The sequence below is a fragment of the Vombatus ursinus genome, unplaced genomic scaffold (genome assembly GCF_900497805.2).
Source record: "Vombatus ursinus unplaced genomic scaffold, bare-nosed wombat genome assembly UNPS02014798.1, whole genome shotgun sequence".
In the NCBI taxonomy this organism is placed as follows: domain Eukaryota; kingdom Metazoa; phylum Chordata; class Mammalia; order Diprotodontia; family Vombatidae; genus Vombatus; species Vombatus ursinus.
This window is the reverse complement of record NW_020954576.1, coordinates 11,202,737-11,230,067: the sequence shown is the minus strand read 5'-3', so window position 1 is coordinate 11,230,067 and position 27,331 is coordinate 11,202,737. Positions and strand designations below refer to the sequence as shown.

General features: G+C 36.8%; 1 protein-coding gene across 1 annotated transcript in view; it reads left to right on the top strand.

Moving 5' to 3' along the window:
- Positions 1–27,331, top strand: part of LOC114049992 (ERO1-like protein beta) — a 61,655-nt gene that overhangs the window by 24,144 nt on the left and 10,180 nt on the right. Inside the window, exons 4-14 of the mRNA XM_027871487.1 lie at positions 5,058–5,099; positions 9,676–9,758; positions 12,234–12,307; positions 14,200–14,320; positions 14,425–14,471; positions 16,663–16,674; positions 18,317–18,343; positions 19,382–19,474; positions 19,946–20,192; positions 21,383–21,452; positions 27,205–27,291. Of these exons, the coding sequence (XP_027727288.1) occupies positions 5,058–5,099; positions 9,676–9,758; positions 12,234–12,307; positions 14,200–14,320; positions 14,425–14,471; positions 16,663–16,674; positions 18,317–18,343; positions 19,382–19,474; positions 19,946–20,192; positions 21,383–21,452; positions 27,205–27,291 (903 nt within the window). The remainder of the gene's footprint in view (positions 1–5,057; positions 5,100–9,675; positions 9,759–12,233; positions 12,308–14,199; positions 14,321–14,424; positions 14,472–16,662; positions 16,675–18,316; positions 18,344–19,381; positions 19,475–19,945; positions 20,193–21,382; positions 21,453–27,204; positions 27,292–27,331) is intronic.

Here is a 27,331-nt window from a genome sequence, read left to right as displayed (position 1 = left end):
TTAATGCTTGGCATTATGATTTATTGATTTTTGCTATAAAACAAATTAGAATCCACAGGGCACTTTTTTTGGGTAGCTCTGTGATTCCATCAATCTAGGTACTTCAATCTACCTTTGCAGATTGTTACTTTACTACCTTTACTGATACTGTTAGATTCTTGTCCATAACTTTTCATAATTTTCCATAATACTGGATATCTTCTCATTGTTTTAGTATCTTGGAGGGACCAGCATATCATAGTGTGCATCTGTCATTCCTCGTTCTTGTTACTTGACTGACCTACCTCCTTTGCTTGTTTTAAAAGTTGTAATTCACTACTTTATCACGACAGAGGTTGCTCTGTGACCTCAAAGCCTTTGTCAGTAGAACAAAAAGTTATAGGTTTTGTAAGCTTTTAAGTATGGGCCTAGTGCCTGACTCTTTCTCTAGTCCAATTGGATATTTCTGTCTGTCATTTCTTTTTTAGTTAGGCACAGAGCAGCCGAGGGGTGAAAAAGATAGAGCACAGGGCCTGGAGTCAGGAAAACCAGAATTCAACTGTGGCCTCAGACACTAGATATGTTACCCTGGACAAGTCACTTATGTTTGCCTCAATTTTCCTCATCTGTAAAAGGAGGAAAATAATAGGACCCCCAGGATTGTTTTGAGGATTAAATGAGCTGATATTTGTAAAGTACTTATCATGTGATAAAACTTAAATGCTTGTTCCCTTGTCTTTCCCTTCCGTTCCTTTTCTTACCATTTGCTCTTGTCTGCAGAAGGTGTCACTAAGAGTTGCTCTCTATTACAACCTTTTTAGTTCTTTGTAACTGAGCCCAAGCTATGGTCAGTCTTTCTCTTAGCTCCCACATTGTCCAGAGAAGGACAAAACGATCTACTGATGAAAATCTTGTACTCATTGGGTTCACTGTATGTTATTTATCACAGAAGGAAAAGCTTTCATAGTTTTTTCTGTCTGAGAGGAAGTTCACTTCTCTAATTGCCACACTAAACTAGGGGTTCTTCTTTGAGGTTATTGGCCCTTTATGACCCTGCTCCGGCAGACTTTTGGTCTTACAAAAGCTTGCCTAGGGAACTGGCCTGTTCAACTTAAGGGAGTTCTCACACTTCAGGTTTAGGTATAGTGATTATAAACTTTCATATCCTTCCCTCTGAGACCTGAAAAGAGGAAACTAAGGGAACACCCAGGAGTTCTTAAAGTGCTCAGATTTCTCCCTCATTTTCTCCATATTTGTGGAGTCTGAAATTTCTTTATCTGATCGTAATCTGTCATTCCACCTCTCTCTCTGCCTTGCAGCTCTAAATCCTATTCTTCATGGTCACCATGACCTCCAAACCCAAACTGTGTTAACTGATTCCACCTTAAGTTTGTCACATAATTTCAGCTGAACCATCACTGCAGCAAAGCAATCCTTTTACACCTCCCTAATTGATTAACTATTCCATTCATCACGTTGGTTCTTCCAAAACTTTTATCCCTCCTTCAACTTTCCACAGCTCCTACTCCCCAGCCTTCTCAGCAAGAACCTTGCCTTCCCTGAAAAAATTTGGCATTTGCCAAGAGCTCTCCCTTCCTCATCTTGCTGCTGCTGCTGTTCAGTAATTTTTCAGTCATGACTGACTCTTTGTGACCCCTTTTGGGGTTTTCTTGGTAGAGATACTGGAATGGTTTGCCATTCCTTCTCTAGCTCATTTTACAAATGAGGAAACTGAGGCAAATAGGGTTAAGTGAGTAGCCCCGGGTCATATATCTAATAAGTGTCTGAGGCTAGATTTGACCTCAAGAAGATTAGTCTTCTGACTCCAGGCCTGGCACTCTATCTACTGCATCACCTAGCAGCCCTCATCATCTTATATCATCTAAATGCCTTCTGCCATTATCTCTTCCTTAACCCCAGTTTCACATGAAGAGGTAGCAGCTCTTCTTGCCAAGGAAAACCTTTCTATATGCACAAGCGATTTTGTTCCATCCCTTCTTCTCCAGCAGATTGCCCGTTTTATCATCACAACCCTCACTTAACTTTAATCTCTCTTTGTCTACTGGCTGTTTCCTTACTGCCTATAAACATGCTGACTATAGGAAATGAACATTTACTAAGTTCCTACTATGTGCCAGGTGCTGTGCTAAAGTGGTTACTTACATTATCTCATTTGATCCTTGCATCAAATCTGGGAAATAGATGCTGTTATCCCCATTTTACAGTTGAGGCAACTGAGGCAACCAGAAATTTATTTACTCTGCCAGGGTCACACAGCTAATAAGTATCTAAGGCCAGATTGTAACTCAGGTCTTCCTGACTTCAGGCCCAGTTCTCTGTCTTACGAACCACCCAGTTACCTGGGGATGCTTCCAGGCAGAATAATAACTTTCTCTGTGAAGTTGCTCCTTGGTGGTCATGGGGGCTGAGGTATTCCTCAGTGGTGACCCTGGATGGTTGCATTAGATCTCTCTTTAATAGTGTGAGAGAATGTCTGGGTATACTGGGTAATTTGAGAAAAAGTTACTTAGAGCTTCTCAGTCTTGGCTTTCGGTAAACTTTCCTAAGCTCCCCATTCTGTATGCAACAAAATACAGTCTAATTCTACCATGCATGTTCACATAAGAAATAGAGACTAATTGCAATTAGATAACATTTCTTTACCAAATATTCCCTATAGTCCCTTGACAAGATTCACTGCACACATTCCTTTCCCCACCCCATGTATCCATACCTAAAACTAGGAACTTCTGTTTTAAGTGATGATGGAAGGATTAGAGAATTCATTTAGGTCACAGAGTTCAGAAACTGTCCTTAGCTTTTTGATTTGGAGGGAGTTTGTCTGAAATTAGTAGGATACTTTTCCCTCTGATTCTAAGGATCTAGTCAGTTTTCTTTGAAGATTTCTTGAGATATATATAGGCTCTATTTTTGGTCGTGTTTTCAAGTAGTCCAATGAAATAGTTTTCCTTTTTTTTTTTTTTCTTTTCAGTCTTTTGACTTTGTTCTACTCTTTCTTGTTGTCTCAAAAGGTCATTGGTTTCTCTTTGGCCCATTCTAATATTGAAGGAGTTTGTTGCTTGGGCAAAGTTTTGAACCTCTTCTACCAACCTGTTAATTCGCTTTCCAGTTCTTTCTTCCATGGCTTTCATGTCTTTTCCAGTTTTTTCTAGCCCTCTCATTTCTTCTTTCATTTATAAAAATCTTTAACAACAACAACAACAAAACCCTCTTGTTTCATCTCTTCCTGGAATTTTAGTTGATTTTGTGTCCAGTCTGTATTTTTCTTTAAGGCTTTGCTTATAGATGTTTTGGAGTTATTCACTTCTTTTGGTTTGTGTCCTGAGCATACCTGTCACTATAATACTTTTTTATGGTGAGACTTTTTTAATTTGCTCATTCTTCTTGCATCCTTCCTGATTGCTGCCCCCCTGGTCTGAGCTCTATCAGTTCTTCACTTAGCTTTGGATCTGAGCAATAGTAGACGGGTGCTGGATTCAGCTACTATCAGCCATCTGGAAGGCTCTGGTGGTTCAGAGGGACAAAATTATAGGCTTTTCTTTCATTTGGGGTATTCCTCTGCAGGCTTAATTCCAACTGGACTAGAAGCTGGAAGTGAGACCCTGTTTTATATCTCCAGTTAGAGCTACACTGCTGCTTGATTGCTTCTAAATTTGTCCCTCTTATGGTATACCTCTTAGGGCCTGTGACCCCACCCTACCACCCATTGTCATGCATGGGCATAGGTCCTCTCCTCATTCCATGCTGGAGCTGTGACCCAGGACAGGTAGTGGGCAGTAAAGCTGCCACATGGCACCTGTTCTCATGCCCTGCTCACGTTGTCTTGATACAGGTCTGGGCCTCCTCTTGAAGGCCTCTCAGGGGCTTTTCCCTTGAGCTGGAGTGTTCTGCCAAGCTCCATACTCCTGACAAGATTCCCCCCCCCCCCATCATCAGTATCCCCAGACCTCTCTGTCTTTCTGTGCCGTCCTGGGCTTGAAAAATGACTCACTGGTAACTTTATCTTGGATTTCCCCTCGGAGATTTAATCTGGTGCATTTACTACATCTCTTTGGAGGAGTTTGGAGGATGAACTTGCTGTACTTGTCATCTCGACAGCATATAATTTAGCTAAAAGTGACTATATTTGAAAAATTAGTTATAATTCATAGTTCTGTTCATTTGGTATTAAAAACTCATAATAGCTTTATGAAGAAATCTTGGAACTGAATTTGATCCAGTTTTCTTAATTTTTTCTTTTTTCTTTATATAGTTTGCTTATTTAGTTAGTAAATTATAACTTTGTTTGACAAATTACTAAGTTGAGACCATCAATACCAACTAATATAATTAATTTCTTATAGCAGAAAAACATACCTAGCAATAAAATAAGTATAAATAAAAATTGAACAGGTAGCATGTCTTCCTGGAAAAAGAGCCAATCGCAGGGTCAGAAAGACGTTGGCTCAAATTCTGCCTCTGATACATGTTAACTGGGTGATCCTGACCAAGCCACTTAACCTCTTAGTAACTCAGATAACTCTCTAAGACTATAAGTTGCACAATAGTAGCTTATCTCTATTGGTAGAGGGAGTTTCTTCACTGAGAGTTCCCACACTCACAAAATAATAGGTCCAAACAAAAAAAAAATAAGAAACTTTCAGCTCCTTTAGATTTCCAATATGTTTAGAGGGTAGTTTAAATAACCCCACCTTTTGGTAAGAAACTTAATATTTATAAATAAAGCTAATTTAAGTTCAAGTAGTTAAAATATGAGAATGGCAGCCTACTAGAAAGAACTTGAGGCACTAAATTAGAATACCTGGTCTCACTGTGACTACTTTATGCCCTTAAGTGTGTCATTTACATACCTATCTAACTTGCATATTGCTAAATGAGAAACTATACATGTTACTTTCTGCTTCAGGAGATGACAGAACACCATAAGAACTTTAATCTCTCCATTGAAGAAAGGAGCTTTGTGAACTTAGGACCAGATAATATTGATAATGTGAACCAAATATATTTTTTGAAAATATATAATAAATTAATATACTGCTTTTTTTTTTCTTTTTAAGAGCAAAGTTCCAATGGGAATTAAAGCTGGGAGTTCTAATAAGGTGAGTGATTTTTTTTTTTCTCTGAACTGATCCAGTTTTTTTCATTGAGTAAATCTTTCACTTATTTACTTATCTTAATAGTGACAACTTTTGGAATTTACAAAGTTAATGGACAGTAGAGAGAAATTTTGCTTCATATTCCTGTTATATCTCAAAGGGACTGACACATACAAAGTAAAGGATTTCAGCAAGAGTAATTCCGTTGGAGTAAAAGCAGGGACTCACCTGAGCTCTCCCCCCATACCCCTCTAAACATCTTTAATGGCTCTAAACAAATTATAGAGCTGCAGAACCCACAAAAAGACAGAGTGAAACAATTTTCCAGCCCAAGAAAACTTAGAAAGTTGGCAAGAAAAGTCTGTGGCTCCAGGATGAGAGAGGAGCGCTGACTGATGCAGGCCATCAAAATACAGAGCAGGCCCCAGTGAACCATGAGGAGGCCTCAGTGTGACTGAAGCAGGGGCAGCAGTGACAGTTTCCATATCTCTCAACCCACAGATGGTAAGGGATCAGAAATGGGTCAGAAGGAGATTTACAGGGGTCCCTTTGCTGGCACCAGGGGCAGGACTCTGTTGCATTGCTTATACTTGGTTCTGGGTTGCAGTCCTTTGTCTTAGTCCCAGCCCACAACAGAGCTGGTGGCCACCGGGGAGCAGGGACTCTGGTTACAGTTCCAGGGTTCAAAAGAGTGCTTGTGGTTGCTCACAAACCAGTGCACAGTACAGGAGAATAGTAAACACATCTCTCTCTAGATCCATACCACCTTGGAAGAACCAAAAACTTATAGGTTCCCAGAATCGCCTCTGAAAAACAGCTGCACAAAAAATTTGAAGCTTGCGATAGCGCCTCCTCCACTTGGGAAGCAGGGTCCCACTTGAGCAAAGAGTTAGAAGTCAAGAAATAGGCTAGAAAATGAGCAAATGACAGAAAACAATTCTGACCATGGAAGGTTACTGTGATGACAAGGAAGATCAAAACACACTCTGAAGAAGACAAGAAAGTCTAAATTCATATATCCAAAGCCTCAAAGAAAAATATGAATTGGTCTCAAGTCTTGGAAAAGCTCAAAAAGGATTTTAAAAATGAAGTATGAGAAGTAGAGGAAAAATTGGGAAGGGAAATGAGAGTGATACAAGGAAGTGATGAAAAAAGTTAACAGCTTGGTAAAGGAGGCACAAAAAAATACTGAAGAAAATAACACCTTAAAAAACAGAATAGGCTAAATGGTAAAAGAGGTACAAAAATACAATGAAAAGAAGAATACCTTGAAAAACAGAATTGGACAAATGGAAAAAGATATATTCACTAAAGAGAACAACTCCTTAAAAAGTAGAATTGGAAATGGAGATACAAAAGCTCACTGAAGAAAATAATTCCTTAAAAGTTAGAATTGGGCAAGTGAAAGTTAATGACTTTATGAGACATCAAGAAACAAATAAAATCAAAAGAATGAAAAAAATAGAAGAAAATGTGAAATCTCTTTGGAAAAACACTTGACCTGGAAAATAAATCCAGGAGAGATAATTTAAGAAATATTGGACTACCAAAAGTCATGATATAAAAAAGGAGCCTAGACATCATCTTTCAAGAAATTATCAAGAAAAATTGCCCTGATATTCTAGAAACAGAGGGTAAAATAGAAGTAGAATCCATCAATCACCTCGTGAAAGAGATCCCAAAATGAAAACTCCCAGGAATATTATAGCCAAATTCCAGATCTCCCAGATCAAGGAGAAAATACTGAAAGCAGACAAAAAGAAACAATTCAAATATTGTAGAGCCACAGTCAGGATAACACAAGATTTAACAGTTTCTATATTAAAGGATCAGATGACTTGGCATATGATATTCCGGGGGCCAAAGGAGCTAAGATTACAACTAAGAATTACCTACCCAGCAAATTGAGTATAATCCTTTGGGAAAAAATGAAAATTCAATGAAATAGAGGACTTATAAGCATTCCTGATGAAAAGACCAGAACTGAATAGAAAATTCCACTTTCAAATATAAGATGCAAAAGAAGCATAAAAAGGTAAACAGGAAAGAGAAATCATAAGCAATTTGATAAAGTTAAACTGTTTATATTCCTGCATGGGAAAATGATATTTATAACTCCTAAAAACTTTCTCATTATTAGGGCAGTTAGAAGGAGTATATACATAGACAGAAAACAGGTGTGAGTTGAATGTGATGGTAGAAATCTCTAAAAAAAATTAAGGGATGAGAGAGAAAAATGCACTGGGAGAAGGGGAAAGGGAGAGGCAGAATGGGATAAATTATCTGACGTAAGAGGTCTGAAAGAGATTTTATAGTGGAGGGGGAAAATGGGGAAAGAGGGAGGGGAGCACATGAACGTTACTCTGATCTGAATTGACTCAAAGAGGGAATAATATACATACTCATTGTAAATCTTTCTTACCATACAGGAAAGTAGGAAGGGAAGGGAATAAGAGAAAGGGGTAGGGGCAGGCTGATAGAAAGGAGGGGAGTTTGGGGGAGGTAAAAGTCAGAAGGAAAACACTTTTGAGAATGGACAAGGTAAAAGGAGGGAGAGTAGGATAAACAGAGGGAAAATAGGATGGAGGGAAATACGTAGTTGGTAATCATTACTGTAAAAAAAAATTTTTATGGTGAGTTTCTCTGATACAGACTTCATTTCTCAAACATATAGAAAACTGAGTCAAATTTATAGAAATAAGAGCCATTCCTCAACTGATAAATGGTCAAAGGATATGAACAGGCAGCTTTCAGATGAAGAAATTAAAGCTATCATCATATAAAAATGCTCTAAATCTTTATTGATGAGAGAAATGCAAATTAAAACAACTCTGAGCTATTACCTCACACCTGTCAGATTGGCTAATGTGACAGAAAAGAAAATGACAAATGGTAGAGGGGATGTGGGAAAATTAAAAGCTAATTTACTATTGGTGAAGTTGTATAATGATTTCAGCCATTCTGGAGAGCAATTTGGAACTATGCCCATAGGTCTATAAATCATGCATACCCTTTGACCAAGCAATACCACTACTAGGTCAGTATCGCAAAGAAATAAAAACAAAAAGGAAAAGAACCTATGTGTACAAAAATATTTAAAGCAGCTCTTTTAGTGGTGGCAAAGAATTGGGAATTGGGGGGTTGTCCATTAATTAGGGAATGGCTGAATAAGTTGTATATGATTGTGATGAAATGCTGTTGTGCTTTAAGAAATGATGAGCACGCTGTTTTCAGAAAAACATGGAAAGACTTAGGTGAACTGATACAAAGTGAAATGAGCAGAACCAGGAGAACATTGTACACAATAATAGCAATATTGTATCATCATCTACTGTGAATAACTTGGCTCTTCTCAGCAATATGGTGATTCAAGACAGTTCTGAAGGACATAGTGATGAAAGGTGCTATCCATCTCCAGAGAAGAAGCTGGTAGAGCCTGAATGCAGACCAAAGATACTTTTTCTTTACTTCTTAAAATTTTTCTTGGGTTTTTTTTTCTCTGTTTTCTTTCACAGAATGACTTACGTGGAAATGTGTTTTGTGTGACTACACATGTAAAACCAATGTCAAATTGCTTGCCTTCTCAATGCAGGGGGAAGGGGATGAGGGGAGAGAATTTGGAACTCAGAATTTAGGGGAAAAAAAGATTAAAAAGAGTAATTCTGTCCCCCAAAACTCCTTTTAAGCAATGGTCATATTTAGTGGAAATAATGTGCTGTTTGCCTTATTTCCTTAAATGGTATAAGCTTTTTGAAGTTACTAAGGCTTGACTTTCTGGTACCCCTTGAAAGAATTACTGTTCTTTGTGGAACTCAGTGCTATCCACCTTGTCACTGGAAAACATTGGACACTTTGCCAACTCAGTAGGTAACCCCTGTCATCCAGTTGTAGTCTAGTCTTCCATTGCAATTAATCAACCTGTTATTTCCAAGGTAAAGTTGTAATTAGTCGTAACTAGTTGTCAGTATCTTTTGAGCAAGATACTCTTCAAATGGATGTAATGTATAGATTTTCTGAGAATTTCTAAATATTTACTTCTTTTCTACTTTCCACATGGATTACCTAGTTTGCGGGCATTCAGTTTTCTTTTTTTCCCCTCAAAGTTGAATGTCCTCCACCCAAACCTCTGTAATGTGAACATTTACTTTTAAAATTGGGCCATTGGGGGCAGCTAGGTGGCGCAGTAGATAGAGCACAGGCCCTGAAGTCAGGAGGACCTGAGTTCAAATTCGGCCTCACACCAAACACTTGACACGTACTAGCTGTGTGACCCAGGGCAAGTCACTTAACCCCAATTGCCTCACCAAAAAATAAATAAATAAAATAAAATAAAATAAAATTGGGCCAGAACTCTATCAGCTCACAGGATTAGCAAGATAAATCTGTACTTTGTCAGGTTATATTCTCTTGCAGGCATGTTATGATTAACTTTGTTCTGAGATTTTCTTGTAGAATGATACTAAACTCGGTCCCATAATTCTGTACACTGGGAAACTTATTCTGCTTGAATACATTTTAAATTTGTTTAAAAATGTTGAGTAATAATTATTGCTAAATTTACCCATGGATTTCATTGCAGTATTCAAAAGCAGCAAATACCACCAAAGAAATAGAAGACTGTGAACAAGCTAATAAGCTGGGAGCAGTTAACAGCACATTAAGGCAAGTTGTATTTTAAGTAGCATTACTTTTTATATCAGTAATCTGTTTTTTCTTGTGATGTATTCAAGAATTTTTGTCAAGGTCTAATTAAGGTTCCCGTTAAAGTGCCAACTAACACTTAAGAATGGAAGGAGAGACAGGTGGCGCAGTGGATAGAGCATCAAGCCTGGAGTCAAGAGGACCTGAGTTCAAATTTGGCCTCAGACCAGACACTTGACACTTACTAGCTGTGTGACCCAGGGCAAGTCACTTAACCCTGATTGCCTCACCAAAAAAGAAAAAAGAATGGTAGAAGAGGTTACAACATATCTAATAACAGCTTCCTTTGATTTGCTTGTGTGTATTTATGTGTGACGTACACATGTACATGCTGTTTTGACTAAAGTATGAATTCTAACTTTGGGTTGTTTGGATGTTTGGATTAGCTGAAAAGGTCCAAAGATAGCCGGGAGGAGCCTGCCAGTTTCACTGGGACCAGTAGGTGGCAGCAGTAGCCTAGTTCAAAGGTCTCTTCTCGTCAGTGGCTAGAGAGGCCTACCAGATTAGAAGAGTCCTCAATTCACAAATTGGCAAGTTAGCAAGAGACCTTTAGCAGGTAAAAAGGAAGAAAAAACTAGTAAATAAGTGTTAAATTCTGAGGCATTAAGTCACTGGAATTGAGGATTGGCAGATCAACAAAACAAACAGAACAATCAAAAAGCATTTAAGTACCTGCTGTGTGTGCCAGGCAGTGTGATGGGGACCAGAGTATGATGAGAGTAGGAGACCAATTAGGATGCTGTTGCAGTAAGCTGATGAGAGATAATGAGGGCCTAAACAAATGCAGTAGTTGTCAATGGGCAGAAGGGGTCAGAGGTAAAAACAACTGATTTGACAACTGATTGGATATATTAGGTAAGGAAGCTCAAGCAGTCGAGGATAATGATGTGGTGATAAACCTGGGAGACTGGAAGGGTGACATCCATATATTTATTAAGCACCTGGGAAGTGCCAGGCATTAGATACTATCAGGTGTCACATATTAGGTATGAAGGCTCCAAATACAAAGAATCTCTACTCTAAATGAACTTAGATTCTAATGGGATAGGTAAGTACATTTAAACATATATACAGCATAAATATAAAGTTAATAAATACAAATATATATGAAGTGCTTGTATACCAGGTGGTTTTGGAGGGAGAACAACAGCAGTCAGGGTCAGGAAAGGCTTTATGCAAAATCATGATCCTTTAAGATGAATCTTAAAGGAAAAGTTGGATGCTGAAGCATAGGTAAGGAGAGAGTGCATTCCAGGTGTGGAGGACAGCAGTAGGAACAAAGGCAGGTAGATGGGAGACAGAATGTCACAAATGAAGAGTAGAGAAGAACAGTTTGGCGAGGTTGTAGAATGTGGTAGAAGTAAATAATGTCCATTAAGATTGGAAAGGTAGGTTAAGACCAGGTTGTGTAGAGTCTTAACAGCTAGATAGAGGAGTTTATATTTTATCTTAGAGGCAATTAAGAATCCACTCAAGTTTGTTCTGTAGGATAGTCACATCTGTTTGTAGATTGGATTAGTGGGGTCAGATTTTAGGCAGAGAAACCAATTAGGAGGCTGGTGCACTAATGAGAGATTATAAGGGCTTGAACTAAATTGGCTGCTATGTGAGTAGAGAGAAGGGTTTGGAGACAGGAGAATGTTGTGAAGGTACAAACAGCAAGATTTGGCAATTGATTGGATATGTGGAGTGAGGGAGAACGAGGATTATGCTACTGGGAGAATGATGGTACCATCAATAGAAACAGGGAAGTTTGGAAAAGTTGAACATTTGGGGGCAAAAATAATGGGTTCAGTTTTCAACTTCTTAGAATCTTAAGAATCTTAAACATCTTAAGATGTTTGTGGCACATCTATTTTTGAAGTGTGTAATAGATAACTAGTAATGAAAGGGATTGAAGCCCAGGGGAGAGACTGGGGCTGGATATATAGGCCTTTGAGCGATCTGCCTAAACATATGGGAGCCTTTGAGTATAGAATCTCTACAGCAGAAGAAGAGGGCCTAGGATAAAACCCTAGGGAATACTCACATTTAGGGTTCAAGGTTGATGAGCCAGAAAAGAAGACTGAGGACTAGAAAGGTAGGTAGGAATTGTGCATGTATGTATATGGTAAAATGAAGTCTGCCAATTAAAGTGAATTATTATTTGATTTATATCAGTGATATTTTTATTACAGCTCTTTACGAGAAGTTTTCTTTATATTATAAAAGTTTTTTTACTATATTTTCATGTAAAATACATTATTCACTATTTTATATTCACTATTCATTTATTTATTCACCATATTATTATTATTACCCAAGTTTATCACAGGCCAACTAATGGATGAATTTGTAGCTTGAAATTGCCTTTTTAAAATTATACTCAAAAATCTGATTGAGAGACAAGGAAAATTTCAAATCTAAATTATTTTTCTTTTGATTTCTTCCCTGTAGTATTCAAAGTAAAGAAGCTTTCATTGATTGGGCAAGATACGATGATTCACAGGACCACTTTTGTGAACTTGATGGTAATAAAATACGCCTGTTTAAGTTATGTCAAATTTAATTTTCACTTTAGAAAGTAAGTGATTAAAAGGAGGAGGGGTCATATGGTGAAGTGGATAAAGAACTGTTCTTGGAGCCAGGAAAACTTGGATTCAAGTCTCACCTTTGATCCATAATGGCTCATTTACCCTGAAAAGTAACTTTACCTCTCATCGCCCTAGGTAGGTCTCTTAAGACAGTAAACTTTTAAGAAGGTGCCAGCCTGCATTGCTAAAGAGGTTTTCTTCATTTGGCTCTTCCCTGTATCAGTGAAATCAGCTATAGTCCCTGTCCACATCCCCTAAAGCAGAGGTGTCAAACTCAGTGCAAGCTCAGTGATGCCTGAACCTAGGTGAAATTTAATTGGGAAATATGTAACAAAATAAGTAAAAATAAAATACAAGGTATTTTAAATAAAAATATACTTTAAATCCACATTATGTGGATTCAGCCTTCAGAAAACAGTATAGTCTGTCCTTTCTTCCAGAGTTTCCTGAAGGGTAAAAGGAAACTGAAATTCAATTTTTTTCATTTTGGCGTAAGGAGAAAATCACTTCATTCTGTCAGTGTGAGGAGGAAAAATCGGTAACATTTGTCATTGGTTTTATTTGAAATTGAACATTTACATAAGTTCAAATTATAGTCTTCTAGCAAAAGTTATCTGTTTAGTGAATAAGCCCAAAGATAGAGAGGCAAATTTTAATAACAGCAATGATAAATTTTTATTAAGTATCTAGTGTGCATAGGTCACACAGACTAATCATTTCCAGACTACCTATTCAGGCATGTGTACATTTAAGGGAGAAAAATCTAAAAATTATAATATATACATATAAATATGAAAAATTGAGGTAGATTCTGCCTCTCATAAATCTTTTCAGTTGTATGTATTCTTAAAATTTATGAACTTATTTTTAAAATCCCTAGTAGTAGAAGGGAATATTATACAATTAAAAAGAATAACATAATTTTCAGAGGAAAATAGTGACTTCTTTCCTTATCATTAAGTTATGCTAATTCATAAGTATGCTTCTATATCACAGTTGTTCATATTCTGCTACTGTTGTGGTCTGAGAGGTTGAGATCCCCCCAAAGACTGGAGTACAGGATGGGGTTGTCTGGAATGAATTCACATACTCAAGCATTCTTTAAGTCAAGGTGGCAAAGATTTATTGTTATGCTTTTCAGCGGGCAAGGATTCTTAAGGAACCTGCAAGAGACTGAGGATAGAGCTAGGGTTTATATGGAAAAGGGCATGGGAAAGGAATGCCAGAGATACAGATTAGGTAATCCAAAGGTCCAGATGTCTTTGGGAGCTATGGATGGGAAAGCACAGGGAGTATACCAGACAGGGAGGGAGATATCAGAGGTATGGATCTTGGGAGTCTGGCAGGAGGAAGAGTCCTTGGGCCAGCCAAGGACAAAACTCCTTGGACTGGGCAAGGCACCCCTTTCTCTCTGTCTTGACGAGAGAATGCTCTGCAACAAGGGAAAGCTTTCTCACAAGAAGGAGCTTATTAAGGAATTGGGAGGCTTCCAGAGACATGATCTGAGAGCTGGGGCCTGAGCAGCCCAGCACTCTCTCACCCAGCTTTGTGTAGCTGCACCTGGGAGAGAGATAAGGGTCTTGCTGGGGCCCACACATGAGTAATTGCTAGGCACAGTGACCTTGGGCTGGGGAATGATTGTCAGAGATGGTGTTTCTGAGACTAGGGAGAAATTGGGGTCCAAGTAAAGCACAAGCACCCAAGCACCCCATCACTACTATTTCTTGGGGCTATTATTTTAAACATTTACCTTCCCTTTAACGTAGTGATACTAAGTTTTAAACAAGAGATGAGATGAGATTTATAATCCAGAATTATTTCCTTTTCAGACGAGAGATCTCCAGCCGCCCAGTATGTGGACCTATTGCTAAACCCAGAGCGTTACACGGGATACAAAGGGCCGTCTGCGTGGAGAGTGTGGAATAGCATCTATGAAGAAAATTGTTTCAAGTAATGGTCAAGGGATGAGAAGGGAGGGTAGTTATTTGTATGTGTATGTGTTTTGAAAACAGTACTTTATGCTCTCCAAAACTCATTTTCTTTCTTTCTTCCAGGCCTCGATCTGTGTATCGTCCTTTGAATCCACTGGCACCCAGCTGGGGTGGGTTTTTAAAAATATCTGCATCTATATACTTAGGGCTACTTTCAAAACCTTTTTATACAGCTAATCTTCCCTTGAATTTTATGTTGTCCGTATATGCATTAAGTATACACTTTTTGTTATAAATTTATAGTAAATTTCACCACATAATTTATATAGAATAAAAACTGGATCTATAAGTTAAAAAAATCATCAGAGGTCAAATTTGTTTCATAGCAAAGTATCTTGAAAAAACTTTATAGGAATATGGTTCTTAAAGATCCATTTACAAAACTGAAAATCCTAAACATAGAATGTTAAACATTTTTTTCTTTCTAATAACTCTGGTATTAGCCAATTTCCAGGCTACTTGAATTAACTAATGTTTTGTTTCCATTTTGAGTAGACTTTGCACAGAGCAAGTGTTATCACTTGGTCACTGGTTTGGGACAATTAGAGCTATCGCTGGCTCATCAATTCCACTTATTCTTAGTCCTAAGAATTCATAGAAAATAAGGTTGGTTGCAGGCTTGTTGTAAAGGTTTAGGTACAGTTATGTCTGAGACAACTGTTCCCAGCATAGGCCTGTACTGGGAAAAGCCTGAGCCCTCAGAACAATTCTAGAATTTACGTCTGCTACTGATTTTTTTTCCATTGGGAATTAAACTCAACTTTCTTGGGACTGTCCTATATTTTTTCCATTGTAAGCAGTCTGACTTCCATTCACTCCTGTTCTTCACAGTTGTTTCTTTTTGTGTCTTCAGAATTTAGTTCTTGAGAGTTTGTTATCTCCACTGAATTTATAGCTCTAATAGAACTTTAAACCAAAGATTCCTAGGTATAGATAGAGACTACCTTATATTCTCTATAATGCCACCCTCCTTTATATCAAGCTTTGCATTGTAGTCGTTAAGTATGTTGATCTAATTTAGAAGGTTGCCTTATAATATTTCTACCTCCTCACTCCCTGCAAAGGTTTTTGGTTTTATTTCATTTTGGCAAATGCTTATCGCAAGTTAAGGTTAGCAGCTCTGCCAAATCCTTTATTTCCCTCTCCATGTAGAACCTATGAGTCATTTTTCCATTCAGCTGCAACTTAACTTTTGTTTCCTGGTTTCATTTATGATAAAAGTATCAAGATTGATACGATTCAGTTCTCCAATAGTTGTGGCCCTTCAATGATTGGATAAGGATTTCACACATAGTAATAAAATAATAATAGCTATCATTTACATAGCACCTTAAGGTTTGCAAAGTGCTTTACAAATGTTATATTTTTATCCTTAACCCTGGGATGTAGGAACTGTTATCTACATTTTTACAGATGAAGAAACTGAGGCAGGTAGAGGTTGAGTGACCTGTTCAGGGACATATCTAGGAAATGTCTGAGGCCAGATTTGAACCTTGGACTTCATGACTCCTGGCCCAGTAACCTATAGCTGACATAACATAGCAACTGTTGTTAAATTTTATAGATGATCTACAAACTGGGTAGTTCTTAGCACCTTCTGCTCCTTTTCTCTTGTTGCTTCTATTGCAGAAGCAGCAGTTGCCACCACAAGACTAAGTGCTGTTTTGTATTTATTATATGTTAAAACGAATGATTCTTAGCACTTTCTTCTCCTCATAATACTCTGCCACGGTCATGGAGAAGATGCCACAACAGGACCAAATTGTAGTTTGTTATCTTCCTCTGTTTCATGAGATACCATGAAAAAAGAATTCCTCAAGTGACCATCCTGTTCTTTGCCTAGCTAGGTCCTGTTGTGGTGACTCTATAAGAAAATTTAGTCCATACGATATGACTTCAAAATATTTTTACTCATACAATATAGACCATGCACATGATTGGTATACATGTTGTATTCCCCCTACTGGGTAAACTCTTTGAGGAAAGGGACTCTTAGATTTTTGTTTGTATCCCCAGCAGTTCCCCAGCAGGGAATATAGTATGCCCTTAATAATGCTATTTACTTAATGTATTCATGTTATAGATTAAATTTTATTCATTGGACTCTTCTCATAGTACCTCAGGATAAACAATTCATGTTCAGGGTGTCTTATTTACTTTGTGCTATATCCAAAGTAATTAGCATAGCATACTATAGTATGTGTTTTGTTTCCCATACTTAATGTGTATAGAAAGAGTTTTTTGAATTATTTTGAAATACTTTTCATGTTTTGAAATAACTACTGTTATTTTTTTCTCCAGGAAAGGATGATGGTAAGTTAAAATTTGATATTTTAAGAAATGAAAATATTTGGAGCTACAGCTGATAGAGAATTCTTTCAAATGGCTAAATTTTGACAACTTTTAATTTATACATTTTACCTAAGAGAAGATATTCTTTTTTTTTAAAGCATTTTTTTGGTTCTGAAATTAGACTGTATATAAAAGAGAGCCTAACAAACACTAAGCTTCAGTTTTTCTGTCTAAATCACGTTCTTAGTTTTGTCAGCGAATGTATATGTATGCATGCATGTATATGCACACACATTTATTTGTTGTTTAGTTGTTTCAGTCATGTCCAACTCTTCATGACCACCTTTTTGGGGTTTTCTTGGCAAAGATACTAGAGTGGTTTGCCATTTTCTTCTCTAGCTTATCTTACAGATGAGGGGAACTGAGGCAAACAGGGTTAAGTGACTTGCCCAGGGTCACACAGCTACTAAGTGTCTGAGGCCAGATTTGAATTCAGGAAGATGAAACCTGACACTCTATGCATTGCTATGCACTGCACCACCTAGCATCCATATAAATATAGATACAGATATAGGTATAGGTGTATGCATACACATACATACATGTATGTATGTATATGCATATATATTATATGTATAATCAATGTACATGATATTTTTTATACTCTCATTGTTAGGTAACTGCTTATTAATAAGTAAAGAATTTTTTCAACACAACAAAATCAGGATTCTAAGTACAATATAAAGCTATCCTGTTAAATTTGGGTTATAAAAAAGGGCTAGTTTTATATATTATGTTGATTAAAGAAATCATGATATCATATTGCTTCCACCTTCAGTTTCTTGCAACTCCTCCCCTCCCCCAATATTTTCTCTAGATAGAAATTCTGAGAAATAGTCATATAGAGAGAACATTGAGGTACCTTCCTGAGGCGATTTTCCTTGTAACGTCTTTAGCTTTTCTAGATTTGGAATATGTAGTCTGTTGTATACATCTCTTTGATGAATAGGAGTGTAATAACTGAGTAATTCCCCAGAGGCTTTCTAGTTGGACACCAAAGGACGCTGACAAGCTGGATTATCTCCAGAAGAGGTCAACTAGGAAAATGAGAGGACTGGAGACTGAGGCACCTAAGGATTATGTGAAGGAACTGTAGATGTTTAGCTTAGAGAAGATAAGGTGTATAGAGGATACTCTTACTTTTACTTAAGTTGTCAAATTGTTTGGAAGATTTACTAACAGTTTTTTAATACGCTCAAGGAGACTTTTGTTTAGAAGTATTCTCCTAACTAATTTAAGTAATTAAGTTATTTATGGGCAATACACACAAGTATTACTTGTGTTTGCTGCCATATCTAGCATAGTGTTCTACATACTGTAGATATTGGACAGTTTTTAAATTGGAATTTTATTAGTGGATTCAGTAGAAGCGCTAGATCGAGAGTCTAAAGAACCTGGGTTCAAATACTCATCTCTGCAATTTGCTTATCTGTATGACTTTGGGCAAGTCACTTAACTATTTGGGCTTCACAGTTCTTTTCTGTAAAATAAAGGTGTTCGACTGGATAGTCTAAGACCTTTCCATCTCTAAATGCTATCATCTTAATTTAGTCTAGTTTCTGTTTGACTGTTAAAAAGTTTTAACTAAAATCTCTCTTTTCAGGAGAATCATTCTACAAATGGCTAGAAGGTAAATAATTTAATGACATCATTTATCAGCAGCTTCTGCATATTTTCATATATATTTAGTATTTACCTTTACAATTGGTCTGCTTTTGACTAGCATGCAACTTTGTGTTTAAAAAAAAAAGTTGATCAAGGATGCCATGTCTGTATCATTCTTCCCACCCCTCCATTTTTTTTTTATTGATGCCTTTTGAAAAAACATCACATTAATTTACAGTATTACATAATCCACTTCAGCAGGAAAACATTTAAGCTAAACTGTACCTACAAAGCAACTATTATGTGTGTGTATATATATATTTTTATAATATATTTGTAATTATTATACATATAATATATACACCATTTTGTCCTTTCTTCTCCTACCCCCAAACCCATCTCTCTACTGAAGAAAGGGATGTATATTTCATCCTCAGTTCTCCAGAACCTAGATTGGTCATTGTGTTTAGAGTTCATCTTACTTTTATTGTTTTCAAGTTTATATTATTATAATCATTTCATATATTTCCTTTGTTTAACTCCACAACTCTTCATACAATTAGTCTTACCATGTGTATCTGAATTCCTTATTTATCATTTCTTACAGTACAGTAATAATCCATTACATTTTTATACCATCATGTGTTCTCCAGTCAGTGAGAACTCGTGCTATTTCCATTTTCTTTTTACCAACATGAGGGTCGCTATTATGAGTGTTTTAGTGTGTATATAAGTATAGAAAAAGAGCCTTCTGTTATTGACCACCCTTAGCATATATCTCCAGTACAGATTGTTCTTTGATGTAACTCTATATCTGCTTGCTAGGCTCAGGCCACTCTGCTAGAGTATGAATCAAGAAAGGCAATGGATTTTCGCTGTGATTTTTTTCCCCTGATATACAAAGTATGAATGACAAAATGCCTTCCTAAAGTTTTTTGGATTGTACATTGACTTGTAATTTTACAATTGTTATCTGTCTGTCTGTCTGTCTGTCTGTCTGTCTGTCTGTCTATCTATCTATCTATCTATCTATCTATATATCCCACAATGTCTTCCTGTATAGGTTTGTGTCTGGAGAAAAGAGTATTCTATAAACTAATTTCTGGGCTTCATGCTAGCATCAACTTACATCTGTCTGCAAAATATCTTTTGGAAGGTAATCAGATTTTTAAATATTACATTTCACATTCTGTATATACTCAATAAAATAATTGTGGAAAATGCATGGATTGGGTATAGCGATGCAAGACTATAATCCCAGCTTCCGGGGAGGCTAGGATCTTTTAAGTTCAGGAATTCTGAATCGTATCAGGTTATGCCAGTTGTGTATCTGCACTAAGTTTAGCTTCAATACTTTGAGCCCCTGGGGTGGGAGTGGGGGGAGGTTCGTGGGTATTAAACCTAATGCCTAAGGAGGAGCAAACCAGCACATGTTTGAAACAGCAGGCCAAATCTGCACCAGGCAATAGTGGGACTAGGCCTGGGAATAGCCTCTTCACTTCAGCCTGAGTGAGACATGGAAACCTAGTATTTAAGCAAAGAAAAAAAGAAAGAAAATACACGTTCCCCATGTTATAAGTAATCCATATACACAGGAAATTTTTTTTTTTACTTCTTTCTGTTTTAGAAACTTGGGGAAAACCTAGTTGGGGACCCAACATCAAAGAGTTTAAGCGCCGCTTTGACCCTGTGGAGACCAAAGGGGAAGGGCCTAGAAGGTTAAAGAACCTCTACTTTTTGTACTTGATTGAACTCCGAGCTCTATCAAAGGTTGCCCCGTACTTTGAGCGTTCAATTGTTGACCTTTACACTGGAAACGCAGAAGAAGATGCTGAGACAAAAACCCTTTTGTTGGAGATCTTTCGAGATACAAAGTAAGAATTGAATCTCAGTGATTTGAAGTTATTTCTTACCTTTGCATAAAAGATAGCCTTTGTGTAAATTGAAATGAAAAATGGAGATTAATATAAAAGTCAGTGAAGAAAGGCAGAATTAGACTTTTAAAGGATCATTAGAATATCATTATTTGAAAATATTTCTGGAAATGAAATTTAAAAATGTTTCTAGACATCTCAGTTGCTGAAACTGCTTCACAATTAAGAAATTATTACTACTTCTATTTCAAAAAATAGAAGTCTGTAAGTTTGAGTTTTGCATAGCAGCCTTTTGTTACATTCTCTGTCTGGAATGCCATTCTTCATGTGCTAGCTTGTCAAGACATTGTCATTCTTTGTCTGCTTTTGGTTTTGCTCACTTTCTGAATCTCTACTCAACCCATTGCCATTTTAACTTTGTAGGGTATTTTTTTTTACCATTATTTTTGTTGTTTGAAATTAGGATAAACTACCCTAACTAATCCTTAAAGATGTGTGCTTTATGTAACTAACATTTATATAGTACTTTAAAATTATAAAACACTTTCCATCTGTTAAGTGATTTGATTGTAACAACAGCTACGCCTTGGTAGGTAATGTAAATATTGTTATCCCTATTTTACAGCTAAGGAAATTGAGTCTCAGGGAGGTTACTGGCTTGCCCAGTGTCATACAACTAATGAATGGATTGGGCCGGGACTCTAACCCATCAGGGCTTCTGATGTGTAGTCCAGTGTTACATTATACTGCCTCCTACATAAAATAGAATTGTGGCACAGTGTCCTCCCTGAAAATCTCAAACTTACTCAGCTTAAACTGAATATTCAGATAGACTCAGGAAAAAAGTTAGAGTTAGAAAAATTTCAAGTTAATTTTTTTTCTTGAATTTTTAGATGCTTTTGTTTATACCATGCTTCACTTAATCACTTATTTTTCATGATGACCTTTTAGTGTATAATTTCATTTAGTTGTTTCAATCTGTTATAATAATACATCTGTCATTTTGATCTAGTTTTTTATTGAGCAGTCTCCACATTAATTGACATTTTTCCTTCAGGGTTTAAGTCATGATAGTAACATAAAGTCATTTGAGAATTTTAAAATATCTGTAGTGATAAAAACTATGTAGCTTTAATGCACAGTATATAAATTTTCATCCTTCTTTTACCATAAAATTGTTATTTGATCAGGTCCTTCCCTATGCATTTTGATGAGAAATCCATGTTTGCAGGAAACCAAAAGGAGGCTAAATCATTGAAGGTAATGTCAGTAACATTTCTTTAACATTTCAAAATAAACTTTAAATTAATTTTTAAAATTAGTCCTATTTCAGTTCCTATTGACCTTTGTTCTTTTGATTCTCAACCATTTTTCTCACTTTTTGAAATCAGTTTGATTGGATTTTTTTCAGTCATGTCCAACTCTTTGTAACCCCATTTGGGGTTTTCTTGGCAAAGATACTGGAGTGGTTTGCCATTTCCTTCTCCAGCTAATTTGACAGATGAGAAAACTGAGGCAGACAAGGTTAAGTTATTTGCCCAGGATCACATAGCTAGTAAGTGTCAGAGGTCACATTTGAACTCAGGAAGATGAGTCTTCTTGATTCAGGTGCCCTATCCATTGCGCTACCTAGCTGCTCCCATTGATTGGATATTGTGGCACTATTACTGAACAGAGAAGAGAATATATTCATTTCCTTTCCTATTTTTGCTAGTTATATTCTACTTTCTGATTTGTCCAGATTTTTGGTAATTCTGTCCTGTGAGTGTGATGTGGAAATGTTTTTTTAAAATGATCAGAAGATTTTGAAGAGCTGAGCAGTTCTATGAGATTGTGACCTGAGTTATCCATTTTCAAGTTCACTGATATTATGTTTTCTTTTAAAAAATTATTATGTAAAATATTATTACCTAATATTTCTAAAAGATAAATTTTCTATTATGTTCCTTTTGTTTAAATGGAAATTATGAGTGTTAGTTTGTAACATCATTGAAGGAAATGAAGGGAATTAAACCAGATATTCATCCAATTAAAAAAATCCATACCTAAATACTGATGAAATAAGCATTTTGTTTTCATGAGAATATACTTATATACAACAATTTTAAAATTCACTGAATGATAGAATAGACTTTGAATTAGAAGGAATATTAAAGGTCATCTAATCCAGCCCCACCTGTGTTACAGATGAAAAAACTCAGACTTGTAATTGTTAAGAAACGGCCAAGGCTACATAGCTGAAATGGAAGAGCCAGGATTTGAACCCATTTTTCCTGATTTCAAGTTCAGTATCTGTCACCTAATGGCTTTTTTACTTCCTAGTAGGGAAATACTGTTATTTCCAAGTGAGCATACATTTAGAAGAATATTAGAAATAGAAAGAGAGGATATATAAATACTATATATCTGTGATTCATAGCACTTCTAAATTTCTAGAGTTCTATGGCATGCTTGTAAGGGAAGAATAGGTTATTTCATCCAATTAACTCGGTATGATGCTATCCTTTTTATAAATTCCGTAACCTAGTATTTTTTTCCCTGAGGCAGTTAGGGTTTAGTGACTTCCCCAGGGTCACACAGCTAGTAAGTGTCTGAGTCTGCATTTGAACTCAGGTTCTTCTGAACCAGGGCCAGTGCTCTATTCGCTGTGCCACCCATGGGCCCTGATAATGTAGTATTGCAGTGGGCTACTGATAGAGAGCTTTGGAAGGTATGAGGCCTTTCACTTTCCTTAAAACATACTGCCAGTCATTTTTAGATTTTTTTGTTAGCTATCACATGGTTAACAAACTAAATTTGTTTGCTTATTGACTAATTGACTAATAGACAATTACTTGTTATTTGTGATAGCAAAAGGAGAGCATGTTTTTGGTAATAAGTAGTTTAATTTAGCTATTCAGAGTTCTTTGATACATCTGCCTTTGCTAACTCAACATATATGATGGTAAATATGTCCCCTATTTTATGTTACCACAAAAATATTTGGAATTGAGTGGAAAAATTTGCTTCTGATATTCCTAAACAAAGGAAGCTAAAGGCTGCTGAGTCTATGTTGGTGGGAGTAGGTGTCTTTGCGTTTATGTAAGGAAATAGTCATGATATAGTCTTATTTTAGGTTAGTATTATTGTTGCATTTGTTTTTAAATGCAAGTTGAAATTACATTTTAAGTGAATGAATAAAGTAAAATTTGTCTACTGTTTTTCAAGGGTGTATAAAAAATAATCAAATAAGCTTTGCTTCAGGTAATTCTCTGAGTACGCCAGATTAACTTCTTTACCTTTCTAGGATTAATAAAATGGTAGATCTAGGGGAATGCTATAATTACCATTTACCTAGATTTTTAGCATTGTAATTGATAAGAATTTTTTGTAGTATTCTTATGGACAAGTTAAAAGAGATGTGAGGTAGACAATATAGGATGATTAACTGGGTTAGGAACTGGTTAACTGGTCACACTAAGTACTCATGAGTAAGTGTCAACTTGAAGGTTTCCAATTAAAGGCTTCAAGAATCTGCTTGGTCCTGAGCGTTCATATTTTTCTCAATGATTTACAATAGTATTTGGCATGTAGTAGTAGGTGCTTAATAAATGCATTTCATTCATTCATGAATGATTTGGATAAAGACATAGATGACATTCTTATCACATTTACAGGTGACACAAAGCTGGGAGGAATAGCTAATGAAGTCATTCAAAAAGATCTTGATAGACTAGACCATTGAACTGGTTTGAATAAGGTGAAATTTAATAGGGATAAATGTAAAGTCTTATATTTGGATTCAGGAGACTGTATTCCACAAGTACAAGATGAAAGAAGCCTGGTTAACAGTATTTCTGAGAAAGTTCTGGGGGATTTTGTGTACCACAAGCTTAGTATGATGGTAGCCAATCAGTACATCAACAAGAAATAATTAAGTGCCTGCTATGTGCCAGGCACTTGTAGGTACTGAGGATAATGAGGCAAAAATGAAACAGTCCCTGCATTTAAGGAGCTCACGTTTTCTAGGAGTAAATGACCTGTACATATATAAAGAAAAAAAAATTAAATTGCTGATGGGGAGGGTGTGGGATCAAGAAAAGTATCATGCAGGGAGTAATATTGAACAGCTTTGAAGTTTATTTTTTTGTTGCTGTTGATTAGTTATGTCTGACTCTTCATGACCCTATTTTAGATTTTCTTGTCAAAGACACTGGAGTGGTTTGCCATCTCCTTCCCCAGCTCATTTTACAGATGAAGAAACTGTGGCAAACTGTGTTAAGTGACTTGCCCAAGGTCACACATAGTAAATGCCTGAACTCAAATCTTCCTGACTCCAGGGAACAACACTTTATCTACTTTGCTGCCTTGATGTCCCTTAAAATCTGCTAGGCATTCTGTAAAGTAGAGGTTAGGAGGGCATTTGTTCCAGGCTTGGGGGAATAGCCTGGGTACAGAGAAGGGAGGTGGAATGTCATGGGCCAGGATAAATAAGAAGACCAGTTTGCCTGGATTGCAGTGTGTGAAAGGAGAGTACAGCCGGGTTGTGAAGGGCTTTAAAAGCCAGACAGAGGCCTTCTTGTGTGTGATCCTAGAGGCAGGAGGGAGCTGCGAGAGCCTCTCGAGTTTGGAGAGTGTCACGGTCATACCTGTGCCTTAGGAATATCACTCAGGCAGTTTTGTTGGAGGATAATTGGGAAAGGGGAGGGCCTTGAGGCAGATCAGCCAGATAGGCTGTTGCAGTAATCTAGGTGAAATGTGTTAAGACCCTAAATTAGAGTGGTAGCTGTGTGAGTTAAAAGAAAGGCTTGAATGCAAGATATATCATGCAGATGGAATCAGTAAAACTTGATAGCTGATAAGGGTAAGAGAAAGGAAAAATAATCACGGATCACTTTGAGGTTGAGAACTTTGGAAAGTTATGCAGAAGGGAAGGTTTTGGGGAAATAAGTTCTGATTTGGGCATGTTTTAGTAACTACAGTCAAGTTGGAGATGTCCAATAAGCAGTTGTTGATGTAGTCCTGGAATTCAGAAAGATAAGCTGGGTAGCTCTGGAAGCTATCTGAAGTTAATTAAACCCAGGGGAACTGATGAAATCACCAAGAAGGCATAAAGAAAGAAGAGAGTTCACTATAGGACTCTCATGAGCACCCCATATATTTGAAGTGATCCAGCAGCGGCAACTAAGAAGGAGCTGGCAATTAATTGAACATTAGTAACCTTGTAGATAGAAGTTTTAGTTAAGTGATGAGGTCAGAAAGAAGCCAGGTCACAAGTGACTAAGAAGTCAGTGTGAAGAGGAAAAATGGATGCAACAAGTGTAGATGGCTTTTTTTAGGTATTTGACGGTGAAAGAGAGGAAAGCTATAGGATGATAAGCTGATGTGGTAGTAGGATAAAGTAAAGATTTTTTTCAAGGATGGGAGAGGTCTTTGCATGTTTATAGGCATTAGATACGAAACCATAGAATAAGCAGTGATTGAAAATTAAGGAAAGAGAATTATCAAAAGGTAAGCTCCCAGAGGAAAGGAGAAAGGTTAGTATGAAGGATATAAATAGAGGAATTGGTGTTTGCACAAAGAAAGGCCATTTCTTCTTCTGAGCCAGGAACAAAGAAGAAAAATCAGGGTTGATATTGAGATAATTTGGAGTGTAGAGTTGAAGAGAAGAGGTAGCTTATGGCATATGGCCTCACATTTTTCAGTGAAGTATTCATCTGAGTTCTCTAATGAAAAAGTTATGTAAACTTGAGGGAACAAAGGATTTGTGTTCTGGAACTGCTATTGACTGAAACATATATAGCAAAACATAAAGAAGATTATAGTGCAAAACAAGTGCATAGATACTTTGCCAGACACAGAAGATGTTTATAATAGTTGTGCTTGCTTCTTGAAGACAGGGACTTAAGACATATTTACTTGTGAATCTCTCATGGTTCCCCATGGAGTGCTTTGTACAAAGTTTGCCTTCAATAAAGGTTCTTCAGGTAAATATTATAAGTTGGCGGTGATGCTAATTGATTGTATAAAGTTGTCAGTTTAGTACCCCTTCAGTTATGGAATTTGAAAGGAACCTAAGAGGTTGGTCATCTAACCCAATTTTCCACCTAACCAAGATACCTCTCCAACAGATGGTCAGCTACCCTGTGCATACATATTAGGAAGCTTATTGCCTTATAGTGCAGCTTATTCTATTTTAAAACTAATTGCTGGAAACCTTTTCCTCATATGCTAAAAGTTGCTTTCTTGTAACTTAATCCATTGGTTCTGATTATATTTTCTTGAGCCATATAGAATGACCTTTTTCACATGAGAGCCCCTGAGATATTTTATGGCAGCTATCATACTCTTCCTTGAGGTTTTCTTTCAAATAAAATGTCCCACTATTTTCAGCCTTTTCTTATATTGCCCTGGTGTTGAGCCCCACCCCTTTCAACCATACTACTTCTATTATGCTCCATAATTTGTCAAGTATCCTTCCGAAAGTATGGTACCTTAAACAAAAAGTAATGCTTGAAATATAATTTGACCATTTTAGAGTGAGGTTTGTTGTTTGAAGTACAGTACATTAGTCTGGGTTCTTGATACAATACTTCTGTTAATATAACCTAAGACTGCATTCTGAGGCAGCATTTCATGGTGGATAGAGTTGGCCTAGGAACTAGGAAGATTTGAGTTCAGATTCTGCCTCTGATACATACTTCCTGTGTGACCCTGGGCAAATCATTTAACTTTTCAGGGCTCTGAGCAGCTAGCTAAGAAAATAAATTGCAGAGATGGTAATGACCTGTCCCTGATGGGGAGCTCCCCTACCACTGACATCAGAGGTGCAGCCCCAGCCCTTATCTCTGAAGACTGCGATCACTGTTTGTTTTGATTTGTGGGGTTTTTTTTCCCCTTTGCAGTTACGTCATAGTTCTGGTGAACATACATTTTATTTGAAGGATTGTTTTTTAGATAATTTACTATTGTTTCAGCTAAATATAGTTAAAGGTCTAGTTTAACCATAGTGGAAGTATTTTCTATCTATCAGGAGGAACTGCGGTTGCATTTCAAGAACATATCACGTATAATGGACTGTGTTGGATGTGACAAATGCAGGTTATGGGGAAAACTACAGGTATGTATGTCTTTGTTTCTTTGTTTTTGGTATTGTTACT